A 16,762-nucleotide genomic window follows, 5' to 3' on the forward strand; every position below is an offset into this window, starting at 1 on the left:
AAAGAAACCGGGGCCCAGTTGGCTTTTTTTTGTTTTCTTTAGTTAAATAGTTTCATCAGTATGATGAGTTTTCAGCAGTCATTTCTCTATCTTTCTAGCCTCCTTTTTTTTACATTCATCATGCAAGCTATAAGGTTTTGATTGACACAGTTCCTTAGAGAAAGTACAATAATGCTATGGTTGACAACTATAGCTATACAGATATATTAGACACATGACATTATAAATAAAACACGTGAGAGGTAGTTGAAGCTAAGCATTTGCCACATTTTTTGTACATCTTCAAAACTGTAGTAGGGTAGTAAGCCTAGCTTTACTGTGATTCCTCAGAGAGATTATGTCAATTATTGTGCTGCTGCACTAATGAACATATTGCTTAGGAGTAACTAGACAAGACCTATGTAAGTGCAAATATTATTTATTATCAGTGTTTTTTAAGCCTTCCAAAAAGAGTATGAAGTCTCAGACTAATTTAGAGTCAGGGTTCCTGGTGCACCTCCCACTGTGTGTCTATGTGAATACCATACACAATTACAAGGTCTGTATTTTGCTCCATCCCCGCTGTCCTGAGAGAGCACACACCAGAGGAGATGCCATGGCTCTGTCCCTCTCTCCATGAAGAGATGGCTAGTGCACAGGGGGTAGAAAGCTGTCTCTGATAAAGGTTTCAAGTAGGTGCTCTGCCTCTGTTCACCTGAGAATTCCAGGAGGCACAACATGTACCTCTTTGTAGACATGGCTTTGGGGGAAAAGCATCGGCATATAGTGGTTTGTAAAACAGTTGCCATCCAAATCCTTCTACACGGACTTATTATAGTAAAACAATATGTTCATTCTTTATTTTTGTGCAAATGTGTAAATGCTAATGGCCTGATACTGCAAAGAGCTTGCAACTTAGAACTGATATTTCCCCAGCCAGAAATGTGAAACAGGACAGAAGATGAAGCCTAATACTTAAAGCACTGCAATGGGTAATGGGACAATCCTAAATGCTATTGCTTTCTCTGCCACTGAATTACTGTGTAAACTTGTACAATTCACTCATTCAAACTGTGACCCACAACACCATCTGCAAAATGGCCAGACTGCTACTTATCAAGCTCACAGAAATGTTGGCAGGCTTTATCAATTAACATTTGCAAAGCACTTGAGATACAAGGCCAAAATGTTGTTATTAAACATACACATGTAAATCTGAGTCATGTTGGCTATTGCATAATTATATTGATTCTAAACATCTAGGCAACATAAACTATAACAATTTCCTTTAGCCTCCAACAACACATTTTGCTGAATGTCACCTGCTAGGTACTAGGGAAAATGCATCACGGGTGTAACTCCATTGACACCATTCTCATAGACACCACATCTGAATTGACTGGTCTTTAAGCCACTCTATTACTATTATTTTAAAAGATTCAAAATGAGTCCTATGAAAAGGGATGCCATTTAGTCCAATTGTGTTAAACAATCACATTATTACATAAAAACAACTTAAGAAGATTTGTTACGCTTAAACTTTACTATAAAGTCTCTGCTGTGAGAATTATTTAGAGTTCAGATTCACTAGCGGTCCAAGGAGGGCTGCCAAACCCGACGTTAAGTAGAGCATTTGAGAAAAGCCAATAATTACTTTCCTGCTGCAGCATGGTAAACATTAAATAGATAAGCTGCATTTTATTGTGACTACAGCTTCAGGATTACTAAACGGAAGTGTGCGTAGTAAGCAAAATAAATGAAAAGTGCAGAAGAGTCTTGCCCAAGAGCTCATAAGAGCTGGGACTGGAAACTGAAATGGATTTCTGGATTTTATATGGGGAATGATCAGGATATGCTATATGGGACTAACTCCTGCAATTCAATTAACTCAGGCAGAACTTTGCCCATACGCACTGCCCTCTTGAGGCAGAGCTCGTCATCACTGGACCTTACTTTACAGTTGGATCCACGCGGATAAACCTCATGCCCACACAGATCTGCACTGACTCAAATCTTCTCTCTCACTGGCAACATGATAGTGAATAGTTCTTTACAGCTACCATAATTTCTGTATACTTTCGGTATGGTAAAAAACAGATGTGGAAATTGATAACAGTGCATAAAGTTTGCCACCTAAATACCTATTTTAGACACAGGAAATTTTGACTTAGGGCGCTAGATTTTGAAGTCAGGCTTAAATTACTTGCTCAGATTACACAAGTTGGTGATGGAACTAGGTTTAGAAGATCCCAGGTTTCCTGATTCCCATTTCCAGACCTGATCCACCAGACCACAGTGCCTTACGTGGCAAGTCACTGAATTATTCTGAGCTTCAACTTCCTTATCTGTAAAAAGTAGGCTGTGATTTTTACCATAAATGAAATTCTGAAAAAAAAAATCCTGTAGTAGCTACAAAAAGAGCTATTCTCCTATGATTTTGCTAATAAGAGAGAGGATGGGGGATCAGACAGAATAGGAGTGGCACAGTTCCTGGAAATAGTGACTGTTAGACAGCATTTTCTCTTTTGCTCCCATCCACATTTACAAATTATGAGTAAAATGCAACTATATCTGTCCATGCTATAGAATTTCCACTTGGCCTTAGCAGCTAGCATGGGAATGACAACACCCATCACAAACTGATGGTCAAGACGCTAAAGAGAGCTAGCAGTAAAAATAGGGTTTAACAAGTATTCGCTGTACTGTGAAAAAATTACAGCAGATGATGACCTTTTAATCACACTCATTTGATTTATTCCCATAGTTATAACTTGGTTATAATAAAAATTTCTCTGGTCAGAAGTTTTTTTTTAACCCACAACCACACCTTTTAAACATATTACACACACACACACACACTTCTAAGTAATGAGTACAAACAAAATAGAAGTTTTGTGTTTCTTATCATTACCTGTGGCCCTGTAACCTCAACACTAATGGCCATTTACTTGAAGTATATCAGAGAATAAACTGAATAATTGGTCTAATTAAAAAAAAGTTTCAACCACATAGGTGTCGCTTTGTTCTATAAAAGTTAATACATATTTTCAGCAGAAAGTTGTCACAACTGTCGTCAGATTTATAAAATTAAACAATGAAATGGCTCTCTAAAACTATGATGGGATTTTGGATCAATAATCAGCCTATTAAAAGTGACAGGCACAATAATACTACAACAGACACATTATAAACCTCTAAAAGTGGGTAAATAATAACTGATCAATCAAAGATAGATCAATGCATGTGGTGCGTATGTATTCATCCAAGATATTAGCATAAATACAGCATAATAAATATATACAAAACCCATGCTAGCCTCATGATTAAAGGCCTGATTCTGCTCCCATTGAGTCTATGATATAATTTCCCATTGACTCTGATGGGGCAGTATAAAGCACTGAAGACATATCTAGGCTATATCTTTGTATAATTTCTTTAGTTAAGAGACTAGCTTAATTCATAACAATTGCAATAAACTGATGTATAACACCACACATACACACGTGATGTGTATGCATGTACAGATTCCTGCAATTTGATCTGTGCAGGCAGACCCTTGTGTTCTGCACAGAGTGCCAGTCAAGGCTACAGGGTTCAATATTGGGCCCAGAGATCAGATTCCATGATCTGACTGTAGATTGGCATGTTATATATATGCATAAAAGTGAGAGAGAGAGGAACTTATTTAAATAACATTAAATTTGTAGCAGAAGTCTAGTAATTTAAAACTGAAGGTAACCCCCACCCCCTAACCACACACTTACCTCACAAACTGTCCTAACTCCCTCCCTGACATGTATCCGATGTCCTATGCACACAAATTGGGGTAGCCAGGTCTCAGCTTTGAGTTTGCTGGGTTTTGTCAACCGTCATGTTTTCAAGAGTTGTTTTTAAGTATACCATAGGAGTTACAGGGCTTTTCATCTCAACATTCCCAGTTAGTAATAGAAATGTTAGAAGTGCTTCATACCAAGAAAGCTTCAGATCTCAACTAGCTCATGTAAGGGTTAAAAATAGAAAGTGCTATCCACTGGTTTGCTCTGATGTTCCTTAGATATTGTCACTGGATGTATCCTCAGTAAGAATTCTATTCAACACCTCTGTCTTTAAGTACAAAGCTGTAGGCTGTAGCAGCTTTAGGGAACATAAGTATCCTTTTTTCTACTGCACAGTATCTGTGTGTGAATTCTCTAAAGGGGTTTAAGTATTTACCCTGAACACTATCAGACAGTTTCTAAAATTTTCCTTATCCTGTTGCAAAAAACACTTCAAAGAGAATCATAAACACACTCCTTTGTGCTTTCAGCACACATTTTGTTTTGGAAGCTTAAGTCTGAATTCTCTCAGAATTGTAAATATATATATTTTAGGAAGATGTTGTGCACGACTATTTTTTTAAATTTTTGTTAATGATTCTCCAGTAAACAATGCTGAACGTTCTCTCTCTTTTCTGAGCAGTGGAAATACTGGAGTCAAAGAAATTAGTGGGATAGAAAAAGGAAAGAAACTAATAAAATACCAGACTTCAGTATTAGTTTTTTAAGTAAGGGTAAATTTCTCTGAACATTTCATCCTGGTATGCATAAAAATTGACCTAACAAAAAAACGTATCTTTATTTAAAGGGTCTGGTATAAGCAGATAAGAAAAGCCCAGAAATTCAGGAGTTATGGCTGAAATTCAGTCCTTTAAGAAGCCATGTTTTGCAGCTCAGTAGGCAAATATGATCACCTGGCAGTCTGTGGCCCTCCACCACAGGACTGTGACAAGTGCAATATCTAAGGCACAATGTGAAAGTTAAGGATGGAATTTAAGCCTTAACTCAAAATTTCCTAACTTTTGGCTGTCAAAGTCAGATCCTGATAACATCTGGCACTTACATAACACGTTACATTTTCAAAGCCCTGAAGAGGATATAACTAATCAACCTGCCAATTTTCTTGAATCTAATTTTAGCTGTTTAAAACTGTCAAAATAACAGAAAATTCAGAGGATTTCTTTTAAAAGATAGACTGTTTGCCTTATAGATCATCTTAGTTATTTTCGCACTGATACACATTTAAACCTTTTAAATGTTGGAAAAAATATAAACAATATGACAGTTCCTGGACTGAGATTCTATATCTTAAACTTCAACCTAGACTCAATTTTACCACCAATTTATAAGCTCCTGACAACTGTGGGCTTATAGCAGAAACTCTGAAATATCTTCATATATAGCAACAGTAGCAAATAATGAAATAGAATTCAAAAAGGAAACAAAGAAAAATAATCTAACAAGTAAAATATTTTGTCTCTCCAATTTCAATTTAAGTGAAAGAATGATAGAAAGTTACTATTGAGGATAACAACAAGAAGATCATGATTAGTTGTACTATTACTAAAAAAAAAAAAAATCCCTGAACCTCTAAGATGAACAGTTGTGCTTCAAGATACCAGACTGCATGGAATGACACTTCATTCATTATAATCACATAAAATTTTTACATTCCTGTATGTACAGTACTTTATAAATTAAAATGAATGGTATGCTGCATTTAATCATTATTAACTGTTTAAGCTTGCCAAAACAGTAAAACAAATGTATGAGATTTCCTGAATTTAGACTACTTTATTAACAATTAAATGCCAAAAGCTTACGCTTAGCTTCTGTATGTTTCATGCCTTCAAGTGAGACCTTCTTACAGTAGACAAGTTATGCTATTAAAACTCCAAGTCACTTCTATATTTCTGTACATTTCAGTGCCATAATTTTCTTCCTCTTGCCAAATGCCTACATAAATGGGTGGGATGAAATTGGAGCCTAGCCTACCTACCATAATTATATATGTTGTGATTTTATACTGAAATGAAACTGATACATTTTAATAATCCCAATCTTGGCACTTACACCACTAAAGTCAATAAAGGTTATTAAGGCCAACGCTATATAAATACATTGCTCCTTGCAAAGCAGGAAATACAATTTATGACAAACAACACTACTAATGTCTTCATTTTTTTAAAGGAACATTAGATATGTTAACAAAAATCTTGAAGAATTGTCATTCATGTGTAAAATCAAAGTCGATTCACTTTTCATTTCACAAACAAAACCATATCAGTGATTTACATTTTACTTGACCAAATTTACATTAGAGTTAAAAAAAAAAGTCTTAAAATTTCCCCATTTCCTTATTTTTAATTCTTCTTTTCCCACAGCATTGGTGAAGTATTAAACATTTTTATAGGTAAAATAAATGTCAGTTTGTGAGGTTTGCATGATATCAGACCCTGAGAGACAAATTGTCTCTCCCCTGAATCTCAGAACAGCTACAGCAAGACTTCTTCACATCACATGAGATTTCAGCTTTCAGACTTCTCTTTACCCAGAAAGCAAAGCTTGTACAGTCCCTTTCAAATGGTAACTCTCTCTTTGAATTCAGTGAGCACGTATCCTGATGTTGCAAATGATAATGTGGTAATCTTCGATGACTTTTTTTTTTTTAATACAAACATTTGAATAGCCTTCATATTTTTAAGGGGGGAGGAAGGGCGGTGAAGACTGGTCAACTTGCTTTGGATTTAAGGGCTCATAAATTCATGAGGTAATATTATGGGGAAATGTGATGTTTTATCAGAATGTCATTCAAACGAAAGGTTTAACATTTACATCACAAGAGTGAGCCCTGAGTAAAACTATCCTCAGGGAAAGAAATGCCAGGAATAAACATTATGATAAAACTGTATGCTTACTATAATGTATAAAAATATTAAATAGAGCCCTGAGGTTTGGAGACAGTGGGTTAAACTTTTTGAATTATTATTTTGTTGTGACACTGGAGCAATTACAGTTAGCAGAATTAGAAGCAGTTTTGGAAAAATATTTTTATTAAAATTTATCTTTAAACAGGAAAACATAAAACAAAAACAAAGAGACCAAGACCTGCTTTTGTAAAATTCTAGATATATACATGTAAAATGCATGATAACAGTTGTACAGCTCATATAGAGGTAAAGAAAAATGAACTGCTTATTAAAGTATTTCCTTTTAGAAGGAAACTCCAATAGTGCTTCTGTACAGACAAAATTACAGTATCAAGACATTCAGAATTTAGATTTTTTTTCTAAATTATACACTAAAATGATTTTTTTATACTCATTCAGCTAAAACGATTATAATTTACAGAAATATATTGACAGTAGACTGGCAGGTACCTCCAGAAATGTTGTTTTGATTTAACTTATTCGATGGAATCCAAATGTGCACGAAAACACTGCACTTTTTATGTTAAATTGCTGTTGAATTTGTTAACCCACAATTGATTTCCTGTGTTATGGAATCTTAGAGATTACAGCTAACTTGAAGCAACGGATAATTCTTGACAGTAATACTACATTTCTGTGTATTTCTCAAGCCCAGTATTGTTGTTACATTAAACTGCAGCTCAACAATGCCCCCTACTGTTAGTTTTTAAAAGACTGTGGTACATGCTGCAGGTATAAGAGAAAGAACAGAACTAAAAAAGGCTGCTTCTGGGTCCCAAATACAGTAAGCACCAAATTTACCTTAAAGACTCATCAAAACAACAGGACATTCTCAATTAAAATTCTCTACTGTCTCCCTCAATAGCTGAAATTAATTGTGATTAATGTGTTAGAAATCATAAAACATTAAAGCAATTTTTAAAATTTAAATTAGAAGCAGCTTCTGTTCTTGGCCTAAGCCTTCAGTTTGCTGATAATATCATCCTGAGGCCTGTTGAAAGGAGATACACTGACGCCACCATTTCTAATTAGAGGACACATGGTAAGTCACACCAATTGCAGAAAACCTAGCCCTTGAGAATTCTGTGTGTGCTGTTTTTTCCATGTTCCCAACACACAATGGTTATAAAATAACAATCAAACAATTCTGCATCTGCCTCACTAAGTCTTGTCTTTGTGTTACAAGAAAATAGATTGTTATTTCAAGGAAAAATAAACTGAAAAGCTTTTTTTAAAATGATAAGTCATTTGAGATCAAAACCAACAGCAGAATGGGAGTCCATGTGGGTTTAAAAAAGAGAGACAAATGCATTAAAAAAAAATAAAAGTTACAAATCACTTCCTTCTTCACTAGTGAAATCCAGGCTTTCTGATTTCTTTCTGCAGCTGGAGGAGCACAAACATACTACATTCTGGTTTTCTGTAATGTTTTGAGTGTTTGTGATCTGCAGAAAAAGCTCATGATGTAGAACTTGATCTCCAGTAGGCAAAAACATTTTTCTGTTCATGGCATAGTGTGAACTGTTATCTGCTGTCGTTAGTGAAGGAAGAAACTTTCTTCAAATTGAAAGTGACACATGAGGCCTGTAACTAACGTTGATGAATTGTCAGTACTCTGCAACTCTCAGGATCAGGTCCAAATTCAATGTCACAGAAACCAAAGCAGATATTCAGGCTCCTTGTCTACAGTGGGGATTTGTCCAAGGTCAGCTCTACACTACAAAGTTTTGCCAACATAGCTATGTCAGTCAGGTATGTAATGAAGTGTGATACCTGATCACCATTGGTGTCCTGGCAAAGTCCTTAGTGTAAACACAGTTATACCAGTAAAACTGCATTTTTGCTGGTGTAGCTTATTTCACTCAGGGCACTAGTAAGAACTATACTAGCAAAAGGACAGTTTTGCTGGTATAAGCTGTGTCCCACACTAGGAGCGCTTTACCAGAATAATATATCTTATTGGCAAATCCTTCCATGTGTAGATCTTGCTGAGTTACAGACCTCTACAAGCCAGTCACCAGTGCAAAAACTTCTTGTAGACAGGCAATATTTGAAACTACGGTAAACTGTGCCAGTACAAAAAGAGTCTTCTAGCAGTTTCGCAATATACATCATAGATTGCACAGGTATAACTACATCAATGGCTGCCCACCAATGCAAATTCCCAGTGTAAGACAAGGGCAGGGATATATTTTCAAAGGACATAATGATCTTAGCCACTCAACTAGCATTGCTCAAGACACTATTTAGCCTTGCGTTCACTAGCATTCTTCTCTATTCTTGGTTTAGCACAAGCACTGGTGAAACTACATACAGATGTTTTTACCAGTAGAGCTAGCTACCTTGGTGCTATTGAAAATAGCTACCTTGGTGCTATATGGGGATAGCGCTGAAAATTTCCTGTGAAGACAAATCGTTATGAAGCAATAACCCAGTATTTTGACATCATACTTTACAGTAGTCAAAATGGACACTAAGCAACATGTCCTGTTGTTTTTGTTTTGTTCATTTTGTTTTGCTATTTTATTCCCTCTCTTGCTTTGCTGCGGAATTGGAAGGAAGCACTGGCACTATAGAGAGCACACAAATACTGAAAATTTAAAGCCTTATTCTACAACGCAGTTACAATGGGTTCTGCATGCAATGCATCTGCAGAATTAGGTTCTTAAGAGCTTTAGGCTATTTGCTAGTACTTACCATAAAACTCCATCTTTTTCCAGAATTCTTCCAATTTAGCCATTGGTTCAAACCACCAATCACTGCAATTCCTATAGCGTTTGCCCTGAAACCAAAACTGCCTAAGCCACTCAATTCGACCTGCAAAGAGATGAATGATATGTAAGGAGGCATAAATAATCTGTGCTCATTACTTGGAAAAATATATGAATCTATTCACATCTGTGCTGCTACTTATAAGATGGGGCATTGAGAGTTTCTCCAATAACAAGTAGTTTCCAAAGGCAACTTTACACACAGAAATGCAAACTATTTTTATTTTCTTTTTCATGTCAATTTATGCTCTGTGCCAAAGCCCACCATAGTAAATGCAAAACCTCCCACTGATTTCAACTGGCTTTAGATTAGCCCCAAGGTGCTTATAAAAGGTGCCTGATTGACAGTTTTGGAATCCCAAAGCCCCTCTCCACCTATAGAACAGTACTGTAAAGATAATAATAGTACAAGTTTCCTCACACCACACACACAAACATGCTTCAGCCTTTGGCTTACTAAACTACCACTATGGAAGGGAAAATAGTTCAGTCCCCATAAATATTGGCCAATCTGATAAAAATTTCAAGAAGTGCATGTATTAGTACCAGTTGTGGAGGTGGTTTTATGATGGAGACACCAGTACTGATACTAACGATAATTTCAAATAGGTTGCCAAACTACCACCAGATGATCAATTTTAGCCGAAGAGGATCTGGATGGGAGACCTAGAGATGAAATGATCTATTTCCCAATACCAATTCCTCTGACCAATCAGCTGTATCATTTACTGTTTGGGGGCCCCAAAACAATCTTTGTGCTGCCTCCATCAATTCTTCATTCACATAAAACAACATTTCTTATTCTAGCTATGCAGAGTGACACACACTGCAAAAGCAAAAAGGGTGTGCTCTGCTTAATCCCAGGTCACCTGAAGTCACAGATTCTGGAATTTTTCAGAGTGATGCAGCAGCAGACATTATGCTAGTAATGCCTCAACTACCACAGCACTGCACTTAAGCATGCAGACAGCCTTGCCAACCTCACATAAGAGAATATTTTCCTAGATTGCAAGGTATGCTTGGCAACAATCTTTTCATTTTTAGGATTATTTTATATTCTTCAGCATATAAACTACTTTTGAAGTCATACAGTACACCTCCATTTACCATAGTAAAATATATTTTCCTGACTCCTTTACAAGGCTAGTTCTGGGCTGCAGCAGAATACTGTGGGAGATGGGATGTCACCAACAGAGTTTATGCTGAGGCACCTCATGGAGCCAATGATCTGAGAAACTGAAGGATCTGACACACCTCAAGAAGCTAAAATGACAAGAAAGCTATGTTTAAAAAATAATTATGTGCTGCACACCCTTTAAGCCCAGGAGCACTAGGCATGTAACACACAATAGATAACCTGTGTGGGTTGTTTTTAATATCATACTTGCACATCATTCAGTACTGTAGTTATAAACATCATTAGGACTGTATAACACACTGATTATTGTTCAAGCATAGTGATTCCCATTCATCTTAATACCCACCCCCCAGTCTCTGTTTTTCATTTGTTGTTCTTTTTGTTGATTTTTTTTATAGTGATTTACAGTTCTGGTCTTTTAGATTTTGTATTTATCTTGTTATGGTAGTTATGTTTCACACAGAGGCTTAAAGCTGCTTTAATCTTCACTTTTACCACAAAGAATTCTTTTGTTTACCCCTTTGAACTCTGATGAGGCAAACAAAGGCAACCTTTGAAGGTGAAACAATAATGAAAATGGCTTAAAGCCCTCACCTGAGAACACCTTGTAACCAACAGAACAGCTACAAAAGACTGAAAGTTGTTTTAGTTGACACTAACTAAATGTTTGTTTGATATGTGGAACTGATTTCAGTAAAAGCAGTTTAAGCAAAAAAGCTGTACATACAATATTAAAACAACCCCATTGGTAAACATATCAACAGGATTAGAAGACATTAGTTGAGGTAATCTTAAATGTTTGAAAGTGTCATTCAGCTTTTCTTAGTACTCAGGTTTAACAGCATATGTCCTTCCTAATAAAGTTCAAGTAAAGTTTACTGCTCTTAAAGCATTATCCAGGTATGAAGTGTCGAGATGCATTTTGCCAGGCCTATCTGGGACTGATTTTCAGGTGTGTTAAGAATTAGCATCTTGCACTGACTTTAACTGGAGTTCTGAGTGCTCAGTACTGCTGAAAATAAGGCCCAATGGTAATTTTTTTTGCTGGCTTCCTCCACTAAAAAGGCAATACCCTATAAAGTCTGGCAACCACAATGTTTCAGGAAATAAACCATACTGGGTCATTAATCAATAAAGAATTCTGCTTTAAAAATAAAAAAAAAAATCAATGTGACAACATGATCCATTTTGACAGGAATGTGAATTCAGTCAATCTGATTTTGACTAATTATACTGATTGTCCTCTTGATCTATGTAAATTAAATCTAATTTAAATCTTTGGCATCCTGGTCACATTTTAAATACACTCACTCTGGGCTTAACTGACAGGCAGTAATGGAAACTGTGGCAGCACCATTTACTAGCACAGCGTGAATGCTGCAGCTCCAGCACACGGCTTAGTGACTTGTGACCTAGAAGAACTGTATTATTCTCTAGGTTTTAGAGGTAAAGTTTAGTGGTAGGCTAGTTAACTTTGTGCAGGATTAGTTGGTCCCTCTAGGGGGGAGCATGCCAACCACGCCAAATTGTGACATATATGCTTTTTTAATGATATGGACTTCTGTTCACCAAAGATCTCAAACTGAGGTCCAAATTCATTTTACCTACTGTCTCAACTTAGCGTCTATATGGAGTTAAATAAAGATGAAAGGTCAATCAAAGTTTTATCCACTACATTAGTCTTCAAGCTGATCTTCATGAAGTAGTGCAGGCAGGCAGTTATTTGATGGCTAGAGCAAGAACTGAAAGTCAGGTGACTCCTGACTCTGCAAAGGAACCTCTCTGTGGCCATGATGTCACCATCTGTTTACTCATCTGTAAAAGGGGGATACTGCTACTTATTTTTGTAACAAGCCTTTTGGGATCCTCTGAAAGATAAGTACCATTATTTTTTTAAATTAATGCATGGTAGCTATCTTCCTATCACATTATAGACTAGGGTGACCAGATAGCAAGTGCGAAAAATTGGGATGGGGGTGGGAGGGTAAGAGGTGCCTATATAAGAAAAAGCCCCAAAAATCGGGACTGTCCCTATAAAATTGGGACATCTGGTCACCCTATTATAGACATACCCTGAGATGAGCACGAGTTAAATATTTTCCCAACGTTGCTAGAAGTTATATTCAGAGTTATACTCTCCCCTTCTTTCCTTCATTAAAACAAACCAACTCTTTAACAACATCTTTTCTTGGATCAACTAGGGGTTAATGAGGCATTCACACCTGCCTTCCTACTTCCCACACTTTCTATGAATAGGAGGATGGAAGGAAGAAAAAAAATCAAACATTGGAAGGTTTTTTAAAAGGTAGGGAGGACGAACTCCATATAAAAACAAAAGGTCTGTTGTATAAACCATTAGATTCAACACTTAAGGCCCTAGAATAAAACGAAATAAGACAGATTAATGCAGCAATTCCAACAGATGGAAATCATTGTACAGTCACCAAAGAGCTAGACCCACAAAGTAGCTGAGGTCAGTGAATATTCACATACCAGATTTGAATATCAGGTTAACAGTTGTGCCTCGTCCTTGGCTACAGTTTCTCTGATGCAATTTTATATTGGAGACTTCCTTATACAAAAACTAAACTGAATGGCAAGAATGAACATTTAAAAATAAATAAAAATAAAATAAAATAACTTGGGCCTGATTTTGATCTCACTGTTTTTACTGCTGATTTACACTAGTGTTAAGTAAGACTGGAATCAGGCTTGTTATGTCTAACATCAACTCATCCTCAAGTTGTCTTTTAAACAATGATTAAAGGCTGATTTTTGGGTTTATAGTCAATACTCGGCAGTAAAAGGCCAACAGCATCATTTGACATTTTGTGAGCCTATGGTCCTCAGTCAATTATTTAAAGGTATTGGTTATTAAATGCCACCTACGTAGGTGATCTATATTTCCTCTCTTTTGTACCAGCCAGCCACCAACTGTGCTGTCATTTCACACTGATGTGGTAAAACACACATTAACCTTACTTTTGCTGTGTACATCACCACTCTTCTAAGCAGCTGACCTAAGAGTTTAACAACACAAATCTCTTTCAGTTTAGCTTTTTCTACATCACGCTATATTCAGGAATAAACTTGATCTACTTTTGCCATAAGGAAGGATTTGATGTATGCAAGGAAGTGACTGTTGCCAGACTAGAGAAACAGCAGACCATGAAACCATACGTTCAAACCTTGGTAATTGAAGTTCTGATCCAAAACCAACTGAAGTCAATGCCCTAGTCTCTGCAAGCCTAAATATTCACTAGCATTCACCTGTTATGAAGTTACAGGGCTTGATCCTAACCATCACAATGTCAGCATCCTACTATTAAACTTCATATCACTCGAGAACACGAACCCAGTGCTTGAAATGCAAGGCATAGGAAGGAGTTGGTTTGTTTTGCAAATATTTTATATTCATTATTTATATCCATGAGCATTTAAATCACCTGCTTGGCAATGTTTTGTTTTGTTTGGGGTTTTTTGTTTATTTTTTTTTTAAAAGGAGTCTGCTTATCTATGGGTTCTCCCAACTTTCTTACAGCTCAATTCCAGACCCATCCAGATAAAAACACCCTTTGGAAGCCAAGAATGGTTCAGCACAATCAACAGCTGAGCACTCAGTCAGCTTTGCTAGATCATTTACTCCAATGTAAATTACTACTGATGAAACATCCCTTTAAGCAATCAGGTGATTAATTTAATTCAATCCCTAACACTGTGTGCATTGATGTTAGGCTACTGTACCTCACAACCGTAGAGATAATTACTTCTGTTCATTCTACTATACTTCGCTCATGGATACGCTGCCACTGAAGTATTTGTTTTGTACATTTGTTACAACATTTGTTGTAACAATTGTTTTGTTACAACATTTCAAGACTGACTACTTTGACACTATTGAGAGTGCCATTATTTACAATTATGAGCTATGTGTTTGGAGTGAAATGACTGTGTGAACAAAGCAACAGCAATTGTGGTCAGAAATAACTCAAATGCAATCTCTGTTTTAAAGACAGAGGCCACGACACCAAGGTTATGACCAAAGAAATCTAACTTTTACCTGGCCATCCACCAGAGATGCAAAGAAGGAACTTCAGATTAACATCTGATCTCAAAGAGGACATGTCTAACAGTGAGACCTTGAGTAACCCTTACGTACAAATACTGTGTTAGCTTCAGCTGTGAGTGTGAACCAATGTTCAGCTGTGGAATTTATAATCAGTCATTTCTAGCCTTTCAGCAAACCATTCATGATTCTTCAGATACCTATTTCGGAGATGCCATCAAGGCAAAGTGACAATTTCAGAAAAAGTCATAGCATCTAGCAATCACCATCCAGGATAACGTTTCTAAAGAACTGCATTTGTGGCAATACTTAAAAGTAAAACATGGCAGCCAGCTATTGTGAGTTGGAAGAAGTTCAAGTACCATCGTTTTCAAGGCTGTCTCTGCAGTGTATACAAAAGTTACAACTTTTCTGGAGAGCCATAGATCTAGAATAGGAAGCAAGTTGCACATCAGAACAGAGACACAATGGTAGAGTTGTTTGGGATCCCCACGCCTGTTCACCCGTATGGTGTTTTGCTTTAGCCAGCACTATAAGTTTCTCAACATTTTTTTTTAAACTGAAGAGAGGACAATTGTAGGGAAGAGGGTGTTAAGAGTTGTAGCCAAATCCTGATCCCAAAGTCAATGGCAGATCTGGCATATTCTTCACTAGATCCAGGATTTGGCTCTTTGTGTGGAAATTATTGTGCACTTTTTCTACAAATAATTTACAGTTTGAACCTACCAGTTGTATTAGACCATGAAACTACAGAACTTTATCATATAACTTGTATTAAAAAGGCATGTGGCGTTTTTTCCCCAAAAGAAAAGAATGAAAGACCTGTATTAGCCTCACAGACATTTATGGTTCCAGTTAATAGTGATACACAGCAAAGGAACGTATGTCTACCACAATGTAAACCACAGAAAACTTGCCTACTTGTGTGGTAAAAAAAGAACAATATCTGACATAGCACTTTGACATATGGAATTAATTCCTCAAACGAAGAGATGACCTTGAAAAATCAAAAGAGAGTGGATGAGTGATTCTCTTTTCATATGGAATATAGATCCAATGTCTCTATTCAGTCAGAGTGTACAATATATATAGCCTGACCAGTGATTTCTGGGATAGTATATCCATATGCATAACAGGAAACACCACTGTATGTCACATGGCAAAATTATTCAGGTCACTGCAAACACTTGGGGTCTACTCCTCCCATGGTGTAAATCACATAGCTCTTTTGAACTCAATGGGGCTATGCTGATTTACATCAGCTGTGAATGTGGCCCCAGTTGTACAAACTGATATATGCCTAAGCCTGATTAATATTTTTTAAAGTATTGCAAGTACTAGGCTGATTTAAATTATACTGGCAGCCATTTCAACCAAAATCATGGAAGCAGATCTTTCCCCACCCTACTCTCCTCACCTGCACCAAGGGTAAACACAGTGCAGCCAAGAAACTGACCCTCAAAGTTTTATGAAAGTTGTAAAAGTTTGTCCTGTTCCTGAACAAATATGAATTAAAAAAATATTTAGAGCCATAAATGCATCCCTATACTCAAAGTGAAAATTATACTCTATACATGTCCCCGTAGGTCAAATACTGCTCTAACTTGTACTAGTGGAAATCCAAAATAACTCTTTGGAATTTAATGACTATAACTGTGCTGGCAAGCACCAGTGAAATCAGAGAATTGGTCAAAAAAGTTAGTACTATAGTATACTAATTAGTCAGTGTTACTCAGTTCACATATAGTGCTCACCATTTATGCTTGGTTAATCAATAAAGGTCAACACAAGTTGTATCTAAAGATACACTATACCAGGATGTCATAAACAGATAGTTAAGGGTTAATGTCTCTTTTACCTGTAAAGGGTTAACAAACAGTGAACCGAACACCTGACCAGAGGACCAATCAGGAAACAAGATACTTTCAAACCTCTGTGGAGGGAAGCCTTTGTTTGTGTTTTTTGGGTTTTGCTTTGTTCTCTCTGGGTCCTGGAAGGGACTAGACGTGCAACCAGGTTTCTTGCCAATCTCCCTGCTACAGTGTCTTATATATTCAGAATAG

At 36.6% G+C, this 16,762-nt stretch overlaps 1 protein-coding gene across 10 annotated transcripts in view; it reads right to left on the reverse strand.

The window, feature by feature from the left end:
• FTO (FTO alpha-ketoglutarate dependent dioxygenase) overlaps nucleotides 1-16,762 on the reverse strand; it is a 335,810-nt gene that overhangs the window by 208,793 nt on the left and 110,255 nt on the right. For 9 of the 10 annotated variants that reach the window (XR_004002860.1, XM_030582220.1, XM_030582224.1 and 6 more), the window contains exon 7: nucleotides 9,422-9,541. Coding sequence is in view for 9 of the 10 variants with exons in the window: in XM_030582220.1 (XP_030438080.1) it covers nucleotides 9,422-9,541 (120 nt within the window). In the remaining variant the exon portion in view is untranslated. Of the gene's footprint in view, nucleotides 1-6,870; nucleotides 8,315-9,421; nucleotides 9,542-16,762 lie in introns of those variants that run through there. The other variant, XM_030582227.1, reaches the window with a different exon arrangement.

This window comes from Gopherus evgoodei, chromosome 12 (genome assembly GCF_007399415.2).
Source record: "Gopherus evgoodei ecotype Sinaloan lineage chromosome 12, rGopEvg1_v1.p, whole genome shotgun sequence".
In the NCBI taxonomy this organism is placed as follows: Eukaryota; Metazoa; Chordata; order Testudines; family Testudinidae; genus Gopherus; species Gopherus evgoodei.